General features: G+C 44.8%; 1 protein-coding gene across 1 annotated transcript in view; it reads right to left on the bottom strand.

The window, feature by feature from the left end:
- OC90 (otoconin 90) overlaps positions 1–12121 on the bottom strand; it is a 35173-nt gene extending 23052 nt beyond the window's left edge. The window contains exons 1-2 of the mRNA XM_011938166.1: positions 12088–12121; positions 7758–7849 (exon numbers count right to left, since the gene is read on the bottom strand). Coding sequence (XP_011793556.1) covers positions 7758–7803 — 46 coding nt within the window. The 5' untranslated portion in view covers positions 7804–7849; positions 12088–12121. The remainder of the gene's footprint in view (positions 1–7757; positions 7850–12087) is intronic.
- Between the last annotated feature and the right edge of the window lie 1411 nt (positions 12122–13532).

Below are 13532 nucleotides of genomic sequence, written 5' to 3'. Positions count from 1 at the left end.
TTTTTAAGTCAACTCACTTTTTTTTTAAAGGAGAATTTGATTTATTTTTCAATTATAAAAAGGTTTATTTCATCTGGGAGTTACAGTGACTCTAAATTTGTATGCACATAATAACATTTCTTAATGCAACATTTTAAGTCAACTCACTTTTTTTTGTTTTATTAGAGGATAATTTTATTTACTTTCCAATTATAAAAAGTTTGTTTCATCTGAGAGTTCCAGTGACTCTAAGTTTGTATGCGCATAATAACATGATCCAAAATATATAAAGCTAATTTTGACGTAATTGAAAAGAGACAATTTTAAATCTGTCAGTGTGAGATTTTAAAAAAAAAAAAAGCCACGTTGCTTTTAAAAAGGTAAGTATTTTTATTTTTAAAGGAAACTTTTATTTGTAAATGGGAAACTATGATAAAGTGCTGATTAGAATGAACAAAAATACGTTATAAAAATTGTGAAACAGTAAACATTTAAAAATTAGAATTATAAAATGATCATCTATGCATTATTCACCGTCGTCAATGTACCCTGCTATGGTTTGAATGTATGTGTTCCTCCAAAATTTATATCTTAGTACTTAAACCTCAAGGTGATCGTGTTAGAAATTGGGGCCCTTGAGAGGTGATTAGGCTATGAGGGCTTTGCGTTCATACATGAGATTAGCATCACTCTAAAAAGGCTGGAGGAAAATAGCTAGGTCCGTTTGTCCTTCCGCACTTCTTTCATGTGAGGACATAGCACTCATCCCTTCTGCCATGTGAGAATAAAACGAGAAGGCCCTCACCAGACACTGAATCATTTGGTGCCTCGATCTGAGACTTTCCTGCCTCCAAAACTGTTAGAAGTAAAATTCTGTTCTTTACAAATTACCCAGTCTGTAGGATTTTGTTATAACAGCATGGACAGACTAAGCTAAATTTGACAGAATTGAAAAGAAAAACTTTCAAATATGTCAGTGGGAAAAATTGTTTTAAATAAGCCACCTCACTTCAAAAACGGTAAATACATTTTTCTTTTAAAGCAAGCTTTTATTCATAAATGGAAAACCATTGTAAAGGCCCAGGACCCAGGGCACACAGAAGGAACTGAGAGCAATTCGGGATGGTTGGAGTATGGAGACCAAGGCGGGCGTAGTCCCAGCTGCACTAACCTGCTGTGGTTTCCCAAACACGCCACACATCTTCACAGCATTAAGTCCTTGCTTTTGCCTCTTTCCCATCTTTCCTGACTGAAAAACCCTTGTCCTCTAATGACTCTATGCAACTTCTCCCAAAACTCCTTACCCCCTTAGCCACACTCTGCACCTTAGCTGTTCTTCTCTCAGCATCAATAAGTATCATCAAGGGAATGGACAGAATGACCAGGGTCCTTGTCCTTCGATCTGGAAAGTCTCAAGGTGACTCTTTTGTCCCCACTCCCCCCTCTTTTACAGGTAAAATATCAGAGGTTTAGAGATATTTAAACCTCTATTATTATAAATATTATCTATAAATCTTTATCTATTATCTATAAATATTATCTATAAATCTATCATCTATTATCTATAAATATTAGAGATATTTAAGCCACGGCCACAGAGCACAGCAGGAAAGTGAAGGAAAGTGAATAAGGATCAGTGTTTGGCCAACTTCATCACAAGGGAGGGCTGAGGCACAGTCTACAGGAGCGCAGCTGCAACTCCCCATGACCCATCACCCCAAAGGGCCTGCCTGCAGGGGCCCTGAGGCTAAGGCACCCACAGGGTGTGTAGGTTGGGAGGCTGCTCTTCAACCTGCTAAAGGTGTCTGTGTCTCCAGAGATAATTCCATGATGAGTTTGCCCCCCAAGATAATTCCATGGTGAAATGATGAGGTTGATGATGAAGGTGACGTCCAATAACGCAACCCACGCGTTAATGAAGAGGGGAAAGGGAACAGTGGACGTAAGAAGTAGTTAATGATAATAGTAACAAATAACTGGCATAACCTTTAAGCACCTGTAGCATGCCTTCTGATGTCATTTCCCTCCACCTTTACAACACTTTTTTGTGTCAATGTTATCAAATCTTGCAGACCTAAGTTTGGCTCCTACCACTCCAGTGCTCCAAACCTTCTGTGATTCTCTAAGATCTCCAGCTTCTTAATGAGTAATCAAGGCTCTTGGGGAAGCAGCCCAGCCTAGTGATCAAGCCTGGAAAAAGACCCAGTCCAACCAGCTACGTGCCTGAAGATCTCATGCAATTCAAAACTTGCATCCTTTATGTTTTCACAGCGGATACGTGCAGAGTAAAGGGCTCCAGGTCAGGATGTATGAATGCATAATGTATTATTTAGAAGGATATTAGGGAGCAGGAAGGAGTGTTGATCTTATAGCCATAACAGTAGCATTTTTTTTCTGTTCTCCCACCCTTTCATTCTGTGAAGATGCAAAAGTGTGCCTGCTTTAAAGCAGCTTTTTGTTCTCTCAGAACATTGATAGTATTTTGTAAAATGCTCTCAATTAATAGCCTGATGTACCTGAGGATGGACAGCCCTTTCCATAGATTTTTTAGCTATATAATCTTCTTCACAACTTCCATTCCCAAGTTATTGGTTTGAGGTTGCGTTTCTCAGCATGAGCTCAAGCCAAACCATTTAATGAACAATTACCTGTCGCCATGGCCCTGTGACATGGCTGTAACGTATCACAGATGATAACTTCTTCAGCTGCCATCTTTGGACTGTTAAGATGGGTGCCAATATCCATTATTTTGAACTATTTGTATAAATTGATGTGCCATTAGCATTTTCTATTGCACCATCTCACCTCTATATGATTCAAATTCACATAAGATATGACTGCATTATAAGGGTTTTTCGTCCAACAGGCCTGACTTAAAACTTTACCTCTACCATCGTGTCACCCTAACAAGTCACTTAACTCTCAAAGCCTCATTTTTCTGTTGGATAGAATGGAAGTAATAAGCCTTACCTCACTGAATCATTACAGAGGCTTTCTAAGTAAAGGGTCAACAGGAGCAAAAGCCGAAGAGTCTGGAAGCAGTTGGCTGTGGGTAGGGCAGGCTGGCAGGAAAGAAGACTGCAAAGGGAGGAGGATATCAATGATGTGGACCTTGAAGGCCTCACAGGGGGGAAGCTGTGGAAGGTTCTAAGGAGGCACAGTGACGGTGGAGTCATAAGAATGCATGATCCATGAAGACTTGCTCACTAGGGGTGGGTAACTTTGGAATCTGTCACTCATGTTCTCAGTAACATAAGCCTCTTCCTGGGACATGGGACATGTCCTACCTCTAAGTAAGATCCCAGGGATGTTCACGAAACTCACTGAAGCTACCTCTGGCTTAAGGATTCTGAGAGGCTGCAGTGGATGGAAACAGACACTGAATACATCAGGAGACCAGGTTAGAAGCCTCACTTTCCTACATGCGGGCTGTGAGGCTTCGGGCACATGGTCTTTCCACGTTGAGCTTCACTTTGATCCTCTGTAAAATGAGACAATTCTATCTGCCTGGCAAGATGCTCTCAAACACAAAATGACTCAATGTATATAATATAACTGCACAGGCCAGGCGCGGTGCTCACACCTGTAATCCCAGCACTTTGGGAAGCCCAGGCAGGCAGATCGCCTGAGGTCGGGAGTTCAAGACCAGCCTGAGCAACATAGAAAAACCCCATCTCTACTAAAAGTACAAAATTAGCTGGACGTGGTGGCACATGACTGTAATCCCAGCTACCCAGGAGGCTGAGGCAGGAGAATTTCTTGAGCCCGGGAGGTGGAGGTTGCTGTGAGCTGAGATCAGGCCATTGCACTCCAGCCTGGGTAACAAGAGTGAAACTCTGTCTCAAATAATAATATTAATATTAATAATATAACTGCATAATTCCAGGCTCATGGATGATCTCAACAGTCTGCATTTGTTATTCGCATTGAAGAAGTAAAAACCAACAGGGTTTAAAGAGATCTAAAGATGATCCTATTCAGCCTCCACTCTAGAGATGAGATAGAACTTGAAGGCAGACTGGGAACTGCTATCTGGGATTCCTGACCCCTAGCCAAGTGCTCACACTGTTATCCCTCCTCTGGCTATGCTGTTCCCTGCAGCCCTCACACTTGTCCCTACATCCAACTTTATTTTCTCTCTTCTCCTTTTTTGAGGCATCCTTACTCACCTATCTAACTCCTATCCAATTCCTGCCTTCTCTTTAGCCAAGCTCAAGGACACCTTCTACAATTATTCCTAGGCTAATGAGACCTTCCTTTTTTGAAGCTTTGGCATTAATGTGTATCATGGCACAGAAGAAAAAGCATGGGCTTTGGAGCACAACAAATGCGAATCCACATTCCAGCTCAGTAACTTTTTGGTTTTGTGACCAGGAGCAAAGTTCTATATCTCTCTGACTCCAGTCTTCTCATCTGTAGAATGAGGATAACTATTTGTGTGTTTATATCATAGGACATTGTGAGATTACATGAAATCTTACCGAGAGATAACATGAAGTAACATGTGGACTCTTGGCGGTAACATGTGGGAAATGGGGTCCAACTTAAGAGCGAGGACTGCAGACCCAAATCTTTGCAGGGATGGGCAGATAATGTAAACAAGTAGCAGTCCAACGCTGGGAAGCAATAGGGAATGGTGGGGACTGTGGAGAACCAGACAGACCCAAGTTATAGCAAGACAGGCAGTTGTGACTCAGCACCAGGGCTTGAGAAAAGAGTCTCACCATTTTTATTTTTCAAAAAATTTTTTTGAAATCTGAGTATTTTGGTAAAATCTTCCAATTTTAAACTCTTGGCTCAAATTTAAAATAAAATATTTTGCGGACTAAACAAAACAGGCTGATTTTGGTTTGAAGGTGAAAGGAAGGTGCTTTGTAAGGTTGCTTGGGAGGGCCAGTGCTCCATCTAGGGGCAGGGGTGGGAGCTGACCACTCATTTCTCAGGTTCCAGTGCCAGCCATGTATTCCCTTTGCCAGGTTCTTGGAATGGTTCCCATAAACAGGGAATTCCCTCCTGCCTGAGAACTACAGGCTTTGAGGGGACTGTGGCCTGTAAAATGCAGACTTTCAGGCAGGGAGGGAGACTTGTGACTTCAGTTCCATCTGAGCCCTTGTCACAAAGCCCATGTAATAGATCTGGCACATTTTTCACTGGGCATAATTGCCTTGGAAACTAATCAGCATAATAACCATCAGCTAAGAATACCTGTGGCCCACTTCAGCAGCAATAGTAAAATCTTGCCTGCTCCTTGGCAATTACTGTGCTCTATTCTTTTGTGCAACTGATAATTAAGTTCCTCTTCCGGAGGGTGGGAGGTAATCTTATTACCTACAGACGTTAATAAGGTGTGCTTTCTCCCCCACACTCATAGTTACTTTCAGGATGTTATTAACAATTAGAATAGGCATCCTGGATGTGAAACTCTTTATCCCCAAGGACTAAATTAGTTCACTCACAAAGTCCAACAGTGCAGTTTAGGGAGATGCATGGTCAGAGGCAATGTAAGGACAAAACTCACCAGGATGACATTGATTCTGATTCAGTAAGTTTGATACACGCAGAAGGTGATGAGCATCTGTCCTGTTCCAGGAGTAGGACACTGTGTTTTGTAGGCATCACCTTGTCTGATCCTCTCCTCAGTACTGCGAGGCACATTCTGTCATTACCATTTTATAGACAATGAAACCGAGACTCCTGGATGAAGCTTTAAAGTTTTTTCTCACCCAGTACATGTGGCCTTCCTTGATCTGGCCCCTGCTGCCTCTGCTGAATCATCTCCTACCTTAAACTTCATGCTGCGGAGATGCTGAAAAGCTTAGGTTTTCTGGACAGCAAACTACTTCTTGCCATCCTGCCTTTGCTTGTACTGCACCCTGGGGCCTGGGACGCCTTCCTCTTGTCTGTAACAAGAGGGGTCACGTTACTGACTCTCCCTGACATTTTATGGTTCCATTCAAAGTTCAAGGAGCCCTGCCTGACCCTCAACCTGGCCTGGGTCTGGGACACTGCCCCTGTGCTAGCATAATGTTGTGGACATCCTTTTCTCATTGCACCTGTCACTCCATGTTGCAATGATCTGTTTATGTAACTGTTTCCCCCACTAAACTAGGGACTTGAAGGTAAGCACTGTGATGTATGTAATATATTGATATATGTATATACTTACATTATACATATATAACAGAAACCACAAGTTCAATCGATAACTGTTTAATGAAGGACTGAACATGCAATAGTTGAACCACACCATCAAATGGCCAGTGAGTGGTAGCCTGCTAGAATCAGAGAATCTTAGTCTTGCAAACTTGAAGCAAACTTAGAATATAACATCTTTAGATAGTGGAATGATAATGTCTATTAGTGCTATAGAATGGGATTTCATGGTATTATGTATTCTACCAAAAAGATCAACCAGGATTGTACAAAACCCACCTTTTTCCTCAGGTCCCTTCTCGGAGGATCTGGAAGGAAACAAACACGCAGAGAACAACAGGGAAGTGGGAGCCAACACATGGTGGTGTGATGTGGGGACTGCAGCATGAGCTTCAGTGCAGAACTCCCAGACAAAGGGAGCATGTGCTTAGGTGGGAGGGCCAAGGGATCTCCCTCTCCTAATGCAAATGTGGCCGCCATCCCACTGGCTGACGCCTGCCCTTGGAAGTCACAAGGCAGCTCCGAGTGAGAGTAGAGGAAGCACAGCTGTTGCCCTGGCTGTGTTGAGGGAGCCAACGTGCAAGCTGCTCCCCGTCCTGCTGCAGGGATAGAGACCCCTGGAGAGACCTCACCATGCACAGAGGCCCTCCCCATGGTCAACACGCACAAAGCATTGTCTTGTATCTGACTCAGATTGCCACTGGAGAAGCCATGAGAAGGGACCTTGCTGCAACTACAGGAAGCATAACTGACCGAGGGCCTACGGCTATGCTTGGAAGTCCGAGGCAGAGTTTGCACAGAGGCCTCGTCCCCCTCATGCCTGCTCCCAGCCAATGTCCCAGGGCAGGTAGGTGTACCCCAGTGGGCAAGGCTCCTGGGGCACACGGGACTCCTCCGGCTCCTCTTGGATGACCTTGTCAGCTTACACATCTAGGGCACATTCACCTCCCCTCTGCCCGTCTCCTTCACATGCAGAACTTTCTGAAGGTCTCTGCCTTTCACGGTTGCCACTCCATGTTTTTCCTCACAGGTGTTTCCTCTGCTGAAATCTGCACACTTGATCTAGTTTGGGCTTCTGTTTCTCAGAAGACCCAGATTCAGACACCACTCCCGCATCTTTGAGTCAGAAGCCTCGACAACAGACCTTCCCTGTTACAGTGTCTGGGCCCAGAATTGGTGAATTTGTTGGGCAAGCAGTCTTATCTCGGTGGTGGTCACAAACTTAGCCCCGAAAAAATTGGGGCTGCACGTAGAGCATGTTCAATTCATATGTAAGTGATACGATTGCACGTAAACTTTCTCTGATTGTAATTTTTTGAAAGGTAAGTGTTAACATTTGAGAATAAAATCTCTTGGGAGGTACCAAAAATGTTTGTAAACATTTATAATCGCAGAGCATATAATTGTCATTTTTGTCACCACAAGGTAGTTGCAAACTTACAAAAGAGGGAAGAAATAAAGCAAGGAGACAGGAATATGTTTAATAATTTCAGTTTTATAGAAAAATAAGGACATTTAAAAGATACGTAGGAAAGATGATGGGGGTGGGCATGTTGAAGGGACAGTATTCATATCAAGTAATTATATGCTCAGCTGGAACTATGGTGTAAAATATCATTACTCACCAGTACGGGGGATCATCAGCACACTCGTGAGGAGAAACACAATCATGACAGGAGAGCAAAGGATGGGCTTAGGCAGCAACTGGGACAGACTCCTGGAAGAGAAGCCAGTGGAATAGGATTGATGCATTTTCAGAATTCCCATGAAGGAACCCATAGGACCCCCATGTCCTTTCTTGGTCCCACAAAGCATGTGGTAAAAGGGAAAAGCCCTGAAAGGCCGCAGGTTCCCGTTTTGTCACTAACTGACAGTGTGCCTCTAAGAAGGTTATGTTCCCTCCTTGAGACTCAGTTTATCCATCTGTAAAATGGAAATGTAGCCACGAGCTCCCTGAAGAAACAGCCGTGGTTTTCTGTACTTACTGATTGATTCCATGGTCATTTATTCGAGGCCTGCCTTGTGTCAGGCATCAAAGGATTAAAGATCCAGGAATGCAAAGTGAGGAAAACACACTCCTTACCTCTGAGTTGCTCATAGACTAATGCGGAAGGGAGGCAAGGTAACAAGTGCTGTAGTTTGACTTTTGTTAACTGAATTTTAAACAGCCCATACATTATGATATTCCAGCATTCCCGATATACCTTTGACATGTAGGCTTTGAACCTTAATCACTTGACATATAAATAAACCAGACAACCACATGGTGGCGCTGCATGCTAGCAAACAAAGCTTTTCCTGCAGCAGCTCCCTCTTCCTTCCCTTCCTTGGCTTTTGAGCGTTTTGAATACTTTGTTGCGGTCCTGAGAGTTCAACAGATATGCCTCAAAGGATGCTTTGGGGACAACGGGGCGAAGTGGGCAGAGTCCAGCAACCCTACTGCTTTTCAACTGTAGCTGCCGTCTGCTGAGATCAGCAAATATTTAACTTCAATAAGCCCTTAACAGACTCTAGCCAGTCCATTATATATTTAACAGGGGTGAGGTGGTGGGGGGTAGGGGGCAGGGAAAAGACCAGAGGGATTTTAAAATAGTTTTTGCCCCCTTAGAATATAACTCCATAAATAATGTAAATGCAGTCGGTTGACTTGTGCATATTCTGCTTTTAGAACATGTTTTTGGGACAACGTGTGCATGATAACACATCTTGATCCATACCACCCTGGTGGCACACATAGGGCTGCTGGATAAGGTTGTACATGTTGTGCACTGCACAAAAGCGCTTGGTCAGGGGGGTCAACTAGATCCCGAAAGAGCCGGTGCTTGACTCTGAAGCTTGTTGCATCAACCCGAAGGAAGGAGCACTTTCTAAAATTTGTTCTCCCAGATGCCAAGCCTGCCCCATACTCTGGTGGTCCTGCATATGTACCCAGGGCTGTGGCTGGTCACTCTGCCTGTGAGCAAGGCTTGTATTAGGGAAAGTGTCCCAGAGGAGAAGACAGTGAAAGTTGTACAATCACTACTCTATGGACCTATCCCAGGGTCTATCTAGCACAAGCTCTGGTGGCTGCAAAATAAATGTTTGTTGAATGAATTTTTTAAAAAAGGGTAGAGGGTGAGTTCTTTAAGATTTTCACTCAGCTCAAGAATTCTCTAGTAATCTGGTTACTGTCTTATTGGTACAACGCTCTGCTTAGAGACTTTTTTAGCCATGCAAATTCCTAAAGCCAGTTAATTTTCAAGTTAGACCATCTCTCTCTCTCTGGTGGAAATTCAGTTCTGAATGATTCCTTCTCAGGCCATGAAACAAGACTGAAAATTAAGGGGGAGACAAAAGAGGTCTTCAAATGGAAAGTGATACGCCCTGGAAACTCTGTGGTTAGCAGAAGGCACTTCAGAGGAGCACAGAGACCTCATTGAAATGATACCCACGTGAATGGGGCCAACATGAACTTGGACAATGTAGTCACTTTCTGCCACTTAGTATGTCAGGCATTTTATTGTGACCATCACACTGTCACAGGTTGCCAGCATGTCTGAACTTGGAGTGGCATTGCGATCTTCTAGTCCAAGCTCTTATTTTACAGGTGAGACCATTGAGGCTCAGAGCCTGGCAAATCATGGCAAGAATGTCCCACTTCCCAGGTCTCCTGACTCCCAGTCCAGCGTCATCATAATAACAGTACCTACCTGTGAGGTTGTTGTGAAGACTGAAATGAATTAATCTTTGTGAGGCACTTACAACAGTACCTGACATAGAGAAGTTGCTCAAAAGCATGAAGAATTACAATGATGGCATCTGGCTCAGGGTTAAAAGCTCAATAAGTAGCAGCTGCTACAATGAAGGCCTTTGTGCTGTTCCCTAATCCCCTGTAAGAGGGGAAGGCCCTGTCTGGTGAATGAAGAGTGATCAGTTTCGCACAGTGGATCTCTGCTTTCCTTTTGTGACTCGTGTTTTAGGGGTGCATTCCCCTGGGTCGTTCTGCAGCTCAGATAAGACGGCCTGAGGGTCATGTTCCATTAACCTCCTTGAATATGTTGATTGAATGCAAATGAGCCAAAAGGACTTTATTAGAGACATAATTTTGACTCTGCTCTAATTTATTTTTGCAGTAAGTTATAAGGAGGTGTGATTCGGGGGTTCATAGGTAATGGGCAGAATTTCAGAAGGGGAAGATGAAAAAGTTCTGGAGGTGGACAGTGGCATGATTGCACATCAATGTGAATCCACTTAATGCTCCTCAACTGGCTAACACGGTCAATATTATGTTATGTATGTTTTACCACAACTTTTCAAAAAGTAAGTAATAAACTTGATGACCTTATTCCTTTAAACACAAAATGTCATGGATTGGGTCATTCTTTGTGTCAAGTGTTCCACTGAGCATGCCCCACTTGATGTCAGGTGACAACCCTCTAAGACTTTGGCTATCAAGGCACCTCACTTTCTAGACCAGGAACCCGGGCTCAGAGACGGGGAGTCACTTGCAGGGTGGTCCTTGCCCAGAAGGGGGCGCTGTGGCAATGACCAGACCCAGGTGGACTGGTCTGACTTGTCCTGGCTCCAACACCCTAAACTTCCAGGCAATCCTTGAGACAAACTAAGCAGCCCAGTGGTGATTCACTGCATAACTGTCACAATTATCAGTAGCACTTGCTTGGGAGGACCCTTAGGGTGGTCAGCTTCTTGCTGGGTTGTGGTGAAACATAGCAAGTGACAGCTCCCCCACTGAGTGCCAAGAAGGGAAGTCAGCGCCAGCCAGAAGGTGCCAGTTAGAAGCACATGGTCAGCCCTGGGCAACAGTGAGGATGACCCGAATCCAGGGTACATGCACATTAGGGTATCTGGGTGGGATGGCGCAGGGCTGCTTCAGAAATCCAGTATCCTCCTGTTGGCCGCATCAGGCACCCTTGGCTGCGGGGCTGTGTCTACCTGGAGGAAAGACCTCCTTCTCCTAATTTGCCCAAGGAAGCCTCTGGGACTGTCATGGTCTCGTGTGTCAGTGTTGTCCTTGTGGGCCTGAGAAGGCTCCCGAAGCCTTGCCTTGGACTGTATGCCAGGTTTGCAGTCCCGGCTTCCCAAGCTGTCTCCCAGTGGCCAGTCTCATGGCAGCATAGCCAGTGTCTGATCCCAAGGCCTTGCTGTTAGGACAGACCTGGGCTGGGGTCGGGGAGTTCAGGCTCTGCCTTTTGCTTGTTGAGTGCCCTGAGCCCGGGCACTCATTTTCCCGGGCAGTGAAATGCATGTAATGGTGTTTTCTCATCAGAGAATCATGAGGGTTAGATGTGATAAGTCTTACAAAGGTAGAACACCATCTCTGGCACATGCTACGTGCTCAGTGAGGACTGCCCACAATTAATGCTGATTGTGTTTCCACACCAGGTGCCCTAGGCAGGGTCATTGCCCCACAGAGGCTTGTAGAATCCTCACTAATGTGAAGAGGTGGATTTTTTTCCCCCAGGTAAATTCGCCAGGTGTTATCTGTCTGGCATTGCATCTTTTCACAGACAGGGTCAGAGCGATTTGGGTTTCTAGCTATATTCTGGAACAACATCCAGGTCTCAGACAGCCCTAAGAGCATCCCCCCGCAAACCTTATCCTCCAATCATTTAGCTTCTCATTTCCCCTCCATTCTTCTCTCCCTTCCTCCCTCTTTCCCTCTGTCCCTCCCTCCCTTCTACCCTCTCTCCCTCCCTTCTTTTCTTCCTTCCTCAATTTCTCCCTCTTTTTTTCCCTCCCTTACTTCCTCCTACCTTTTCTGCCTCCTTCCATCTCCCACCCATTTCCTTCCCTCCCTCCCTCTTTTCCTCTATCCCTCCCTCTCCCCCTCCTTCCCTTTCTCCCTCCCTCCTTCTCTTGGCTCCCATTCATTTCCCTCCTTTGCTTGCTGTCTTCCTCCCTCCCTCCCTCCCCTGTTCTCTGTCTCCCCAACCATCAGGAACAACAGGTGCCTACCGTGAAGGTTCCACTGGAGTGCAGCTGGATGAATGATGCTAGGGTTTGAACAGGTGCAGACTGAGTCCTTTATACCCCAAGAAAAGACCCTTAGCCATGTGATGCCTCTCCCCACTCCTCACATCAAGAAGGAAGCCTTTCATGAATGTTGGCAGGTGGGCTGCCTCTGAAGGGAGGAGGCATCATAATACTATAGCTTGGAACAGGTGAAGGCTCCATATTAAGAGGCCCCATCTTGAGCCTCAGAGGAGACCCAGGCTCTAATTAGAGAACAATGGGTTCCCTGTTCTACCCCACCTCCCCTCAAAGGCTAGGAGGCCCATGGATTATGTCTCAGGGTCATCATGGGAACTCTCAGGGGATGAAAGACTGATGAAAGTCACGTGGGCTCTCCTGCAAGATAAAGGGCTGGCTTTGTCTGGTCTAGTTCATTCTTTAGCAAGAGGATCTCTAGCATGATTTTTTTAATGTGTTATTGGCCTCAGACCTGGGAATTTGATGCTTCTTTCCTTTAGGGCTTTTCTGCCCAAGCTGTGGGGTAGGGTGAGGTGGGGCTTTATAACCAGACACCCTGGTTCTTCTGCCAGTCCTGCTACTGAGTAGCAGGGTGACCTCGAGCTTGTCACTGCTCAGCTTTAGCTTCCACATCTGTTAAATGGGCTTAATTCTACTAGGATTGTGAGGATGAAGAAAGCCATGTACAGTGTGTGGTATGGGGGCTCATTAAGTCCTAGTTCTTTCTATTGCTTCTTCATATCCCCTTGCCAAGTGTTTCCTTTCCTGATTTTAACAAGGAAAACTGGCATTTATTGAGTGTGTGTAATGTACCACAAATGTTTTATAGGATTTTGCCCTCATCATCCCTGCAGCAGCTCTTCCATTGCTGCTTTCATAATCCTAGGAGCAACGGTGAATTAGCTCCACTTTAAAGATGAGAAAAAACGGTGTCATTGAGGTTGAGGCATTGTAGAAGGTCATGTGTGATGGGAGCATTCTGGAATGCAGGTTAGCCTGGCTGTGAACCCTCTGAGTTGCTCTCTCTATGGCCACCTCCTGCAGAAGCAGGACTCTTCAAATGATTAAATCAGGGTGCATTTGAGTCTCTATGGAAGAACCCACTGAAGGGCTTCTTCAAATAAGTAATTACTCTCATGTATTGAGGTTTGTGTTTGTAGATCATTAACTGTTGTTCAGCATCTCATGTGATTTGAGGAATGAAGATGCATTGTCTGCTATCTTTTCTCATTAGCACCGAAGACCCACCATCTCCAAAATGAGTAAGCCCATGGGCATCTATGGCTCGGTGTAGCAAAATCCATCTTTTCAGCATCTCAAGAGCATGGCTGAGGTTGTTATTATGCTCAAGAGCATAACTGAGATTGTTATGACGCCTGAGCAATGCGAAGGCAAAACAATCAGCATAGGTATCTTGTTCGAGACATTTC

Source organism: Colobus angolensis, unplaced genomic scaffold, assembly GCF_000951035.1.
Source record: "Colobus angolensis palliatus isolate OR3802 unplaced genomic scaffold, Cang.pa_1.0 Scaffold17, whole genome shotgun sequence".
NCBI classification, from domain to species: Eukaryota; Metazoa; Chordata; class Mammalia; order Primates; family Cercopithecidae; genus Colobus; species Colobus angolensis.
This window is presented reverse-complemented; position numbering and strand designations above follow the sequence as displayed.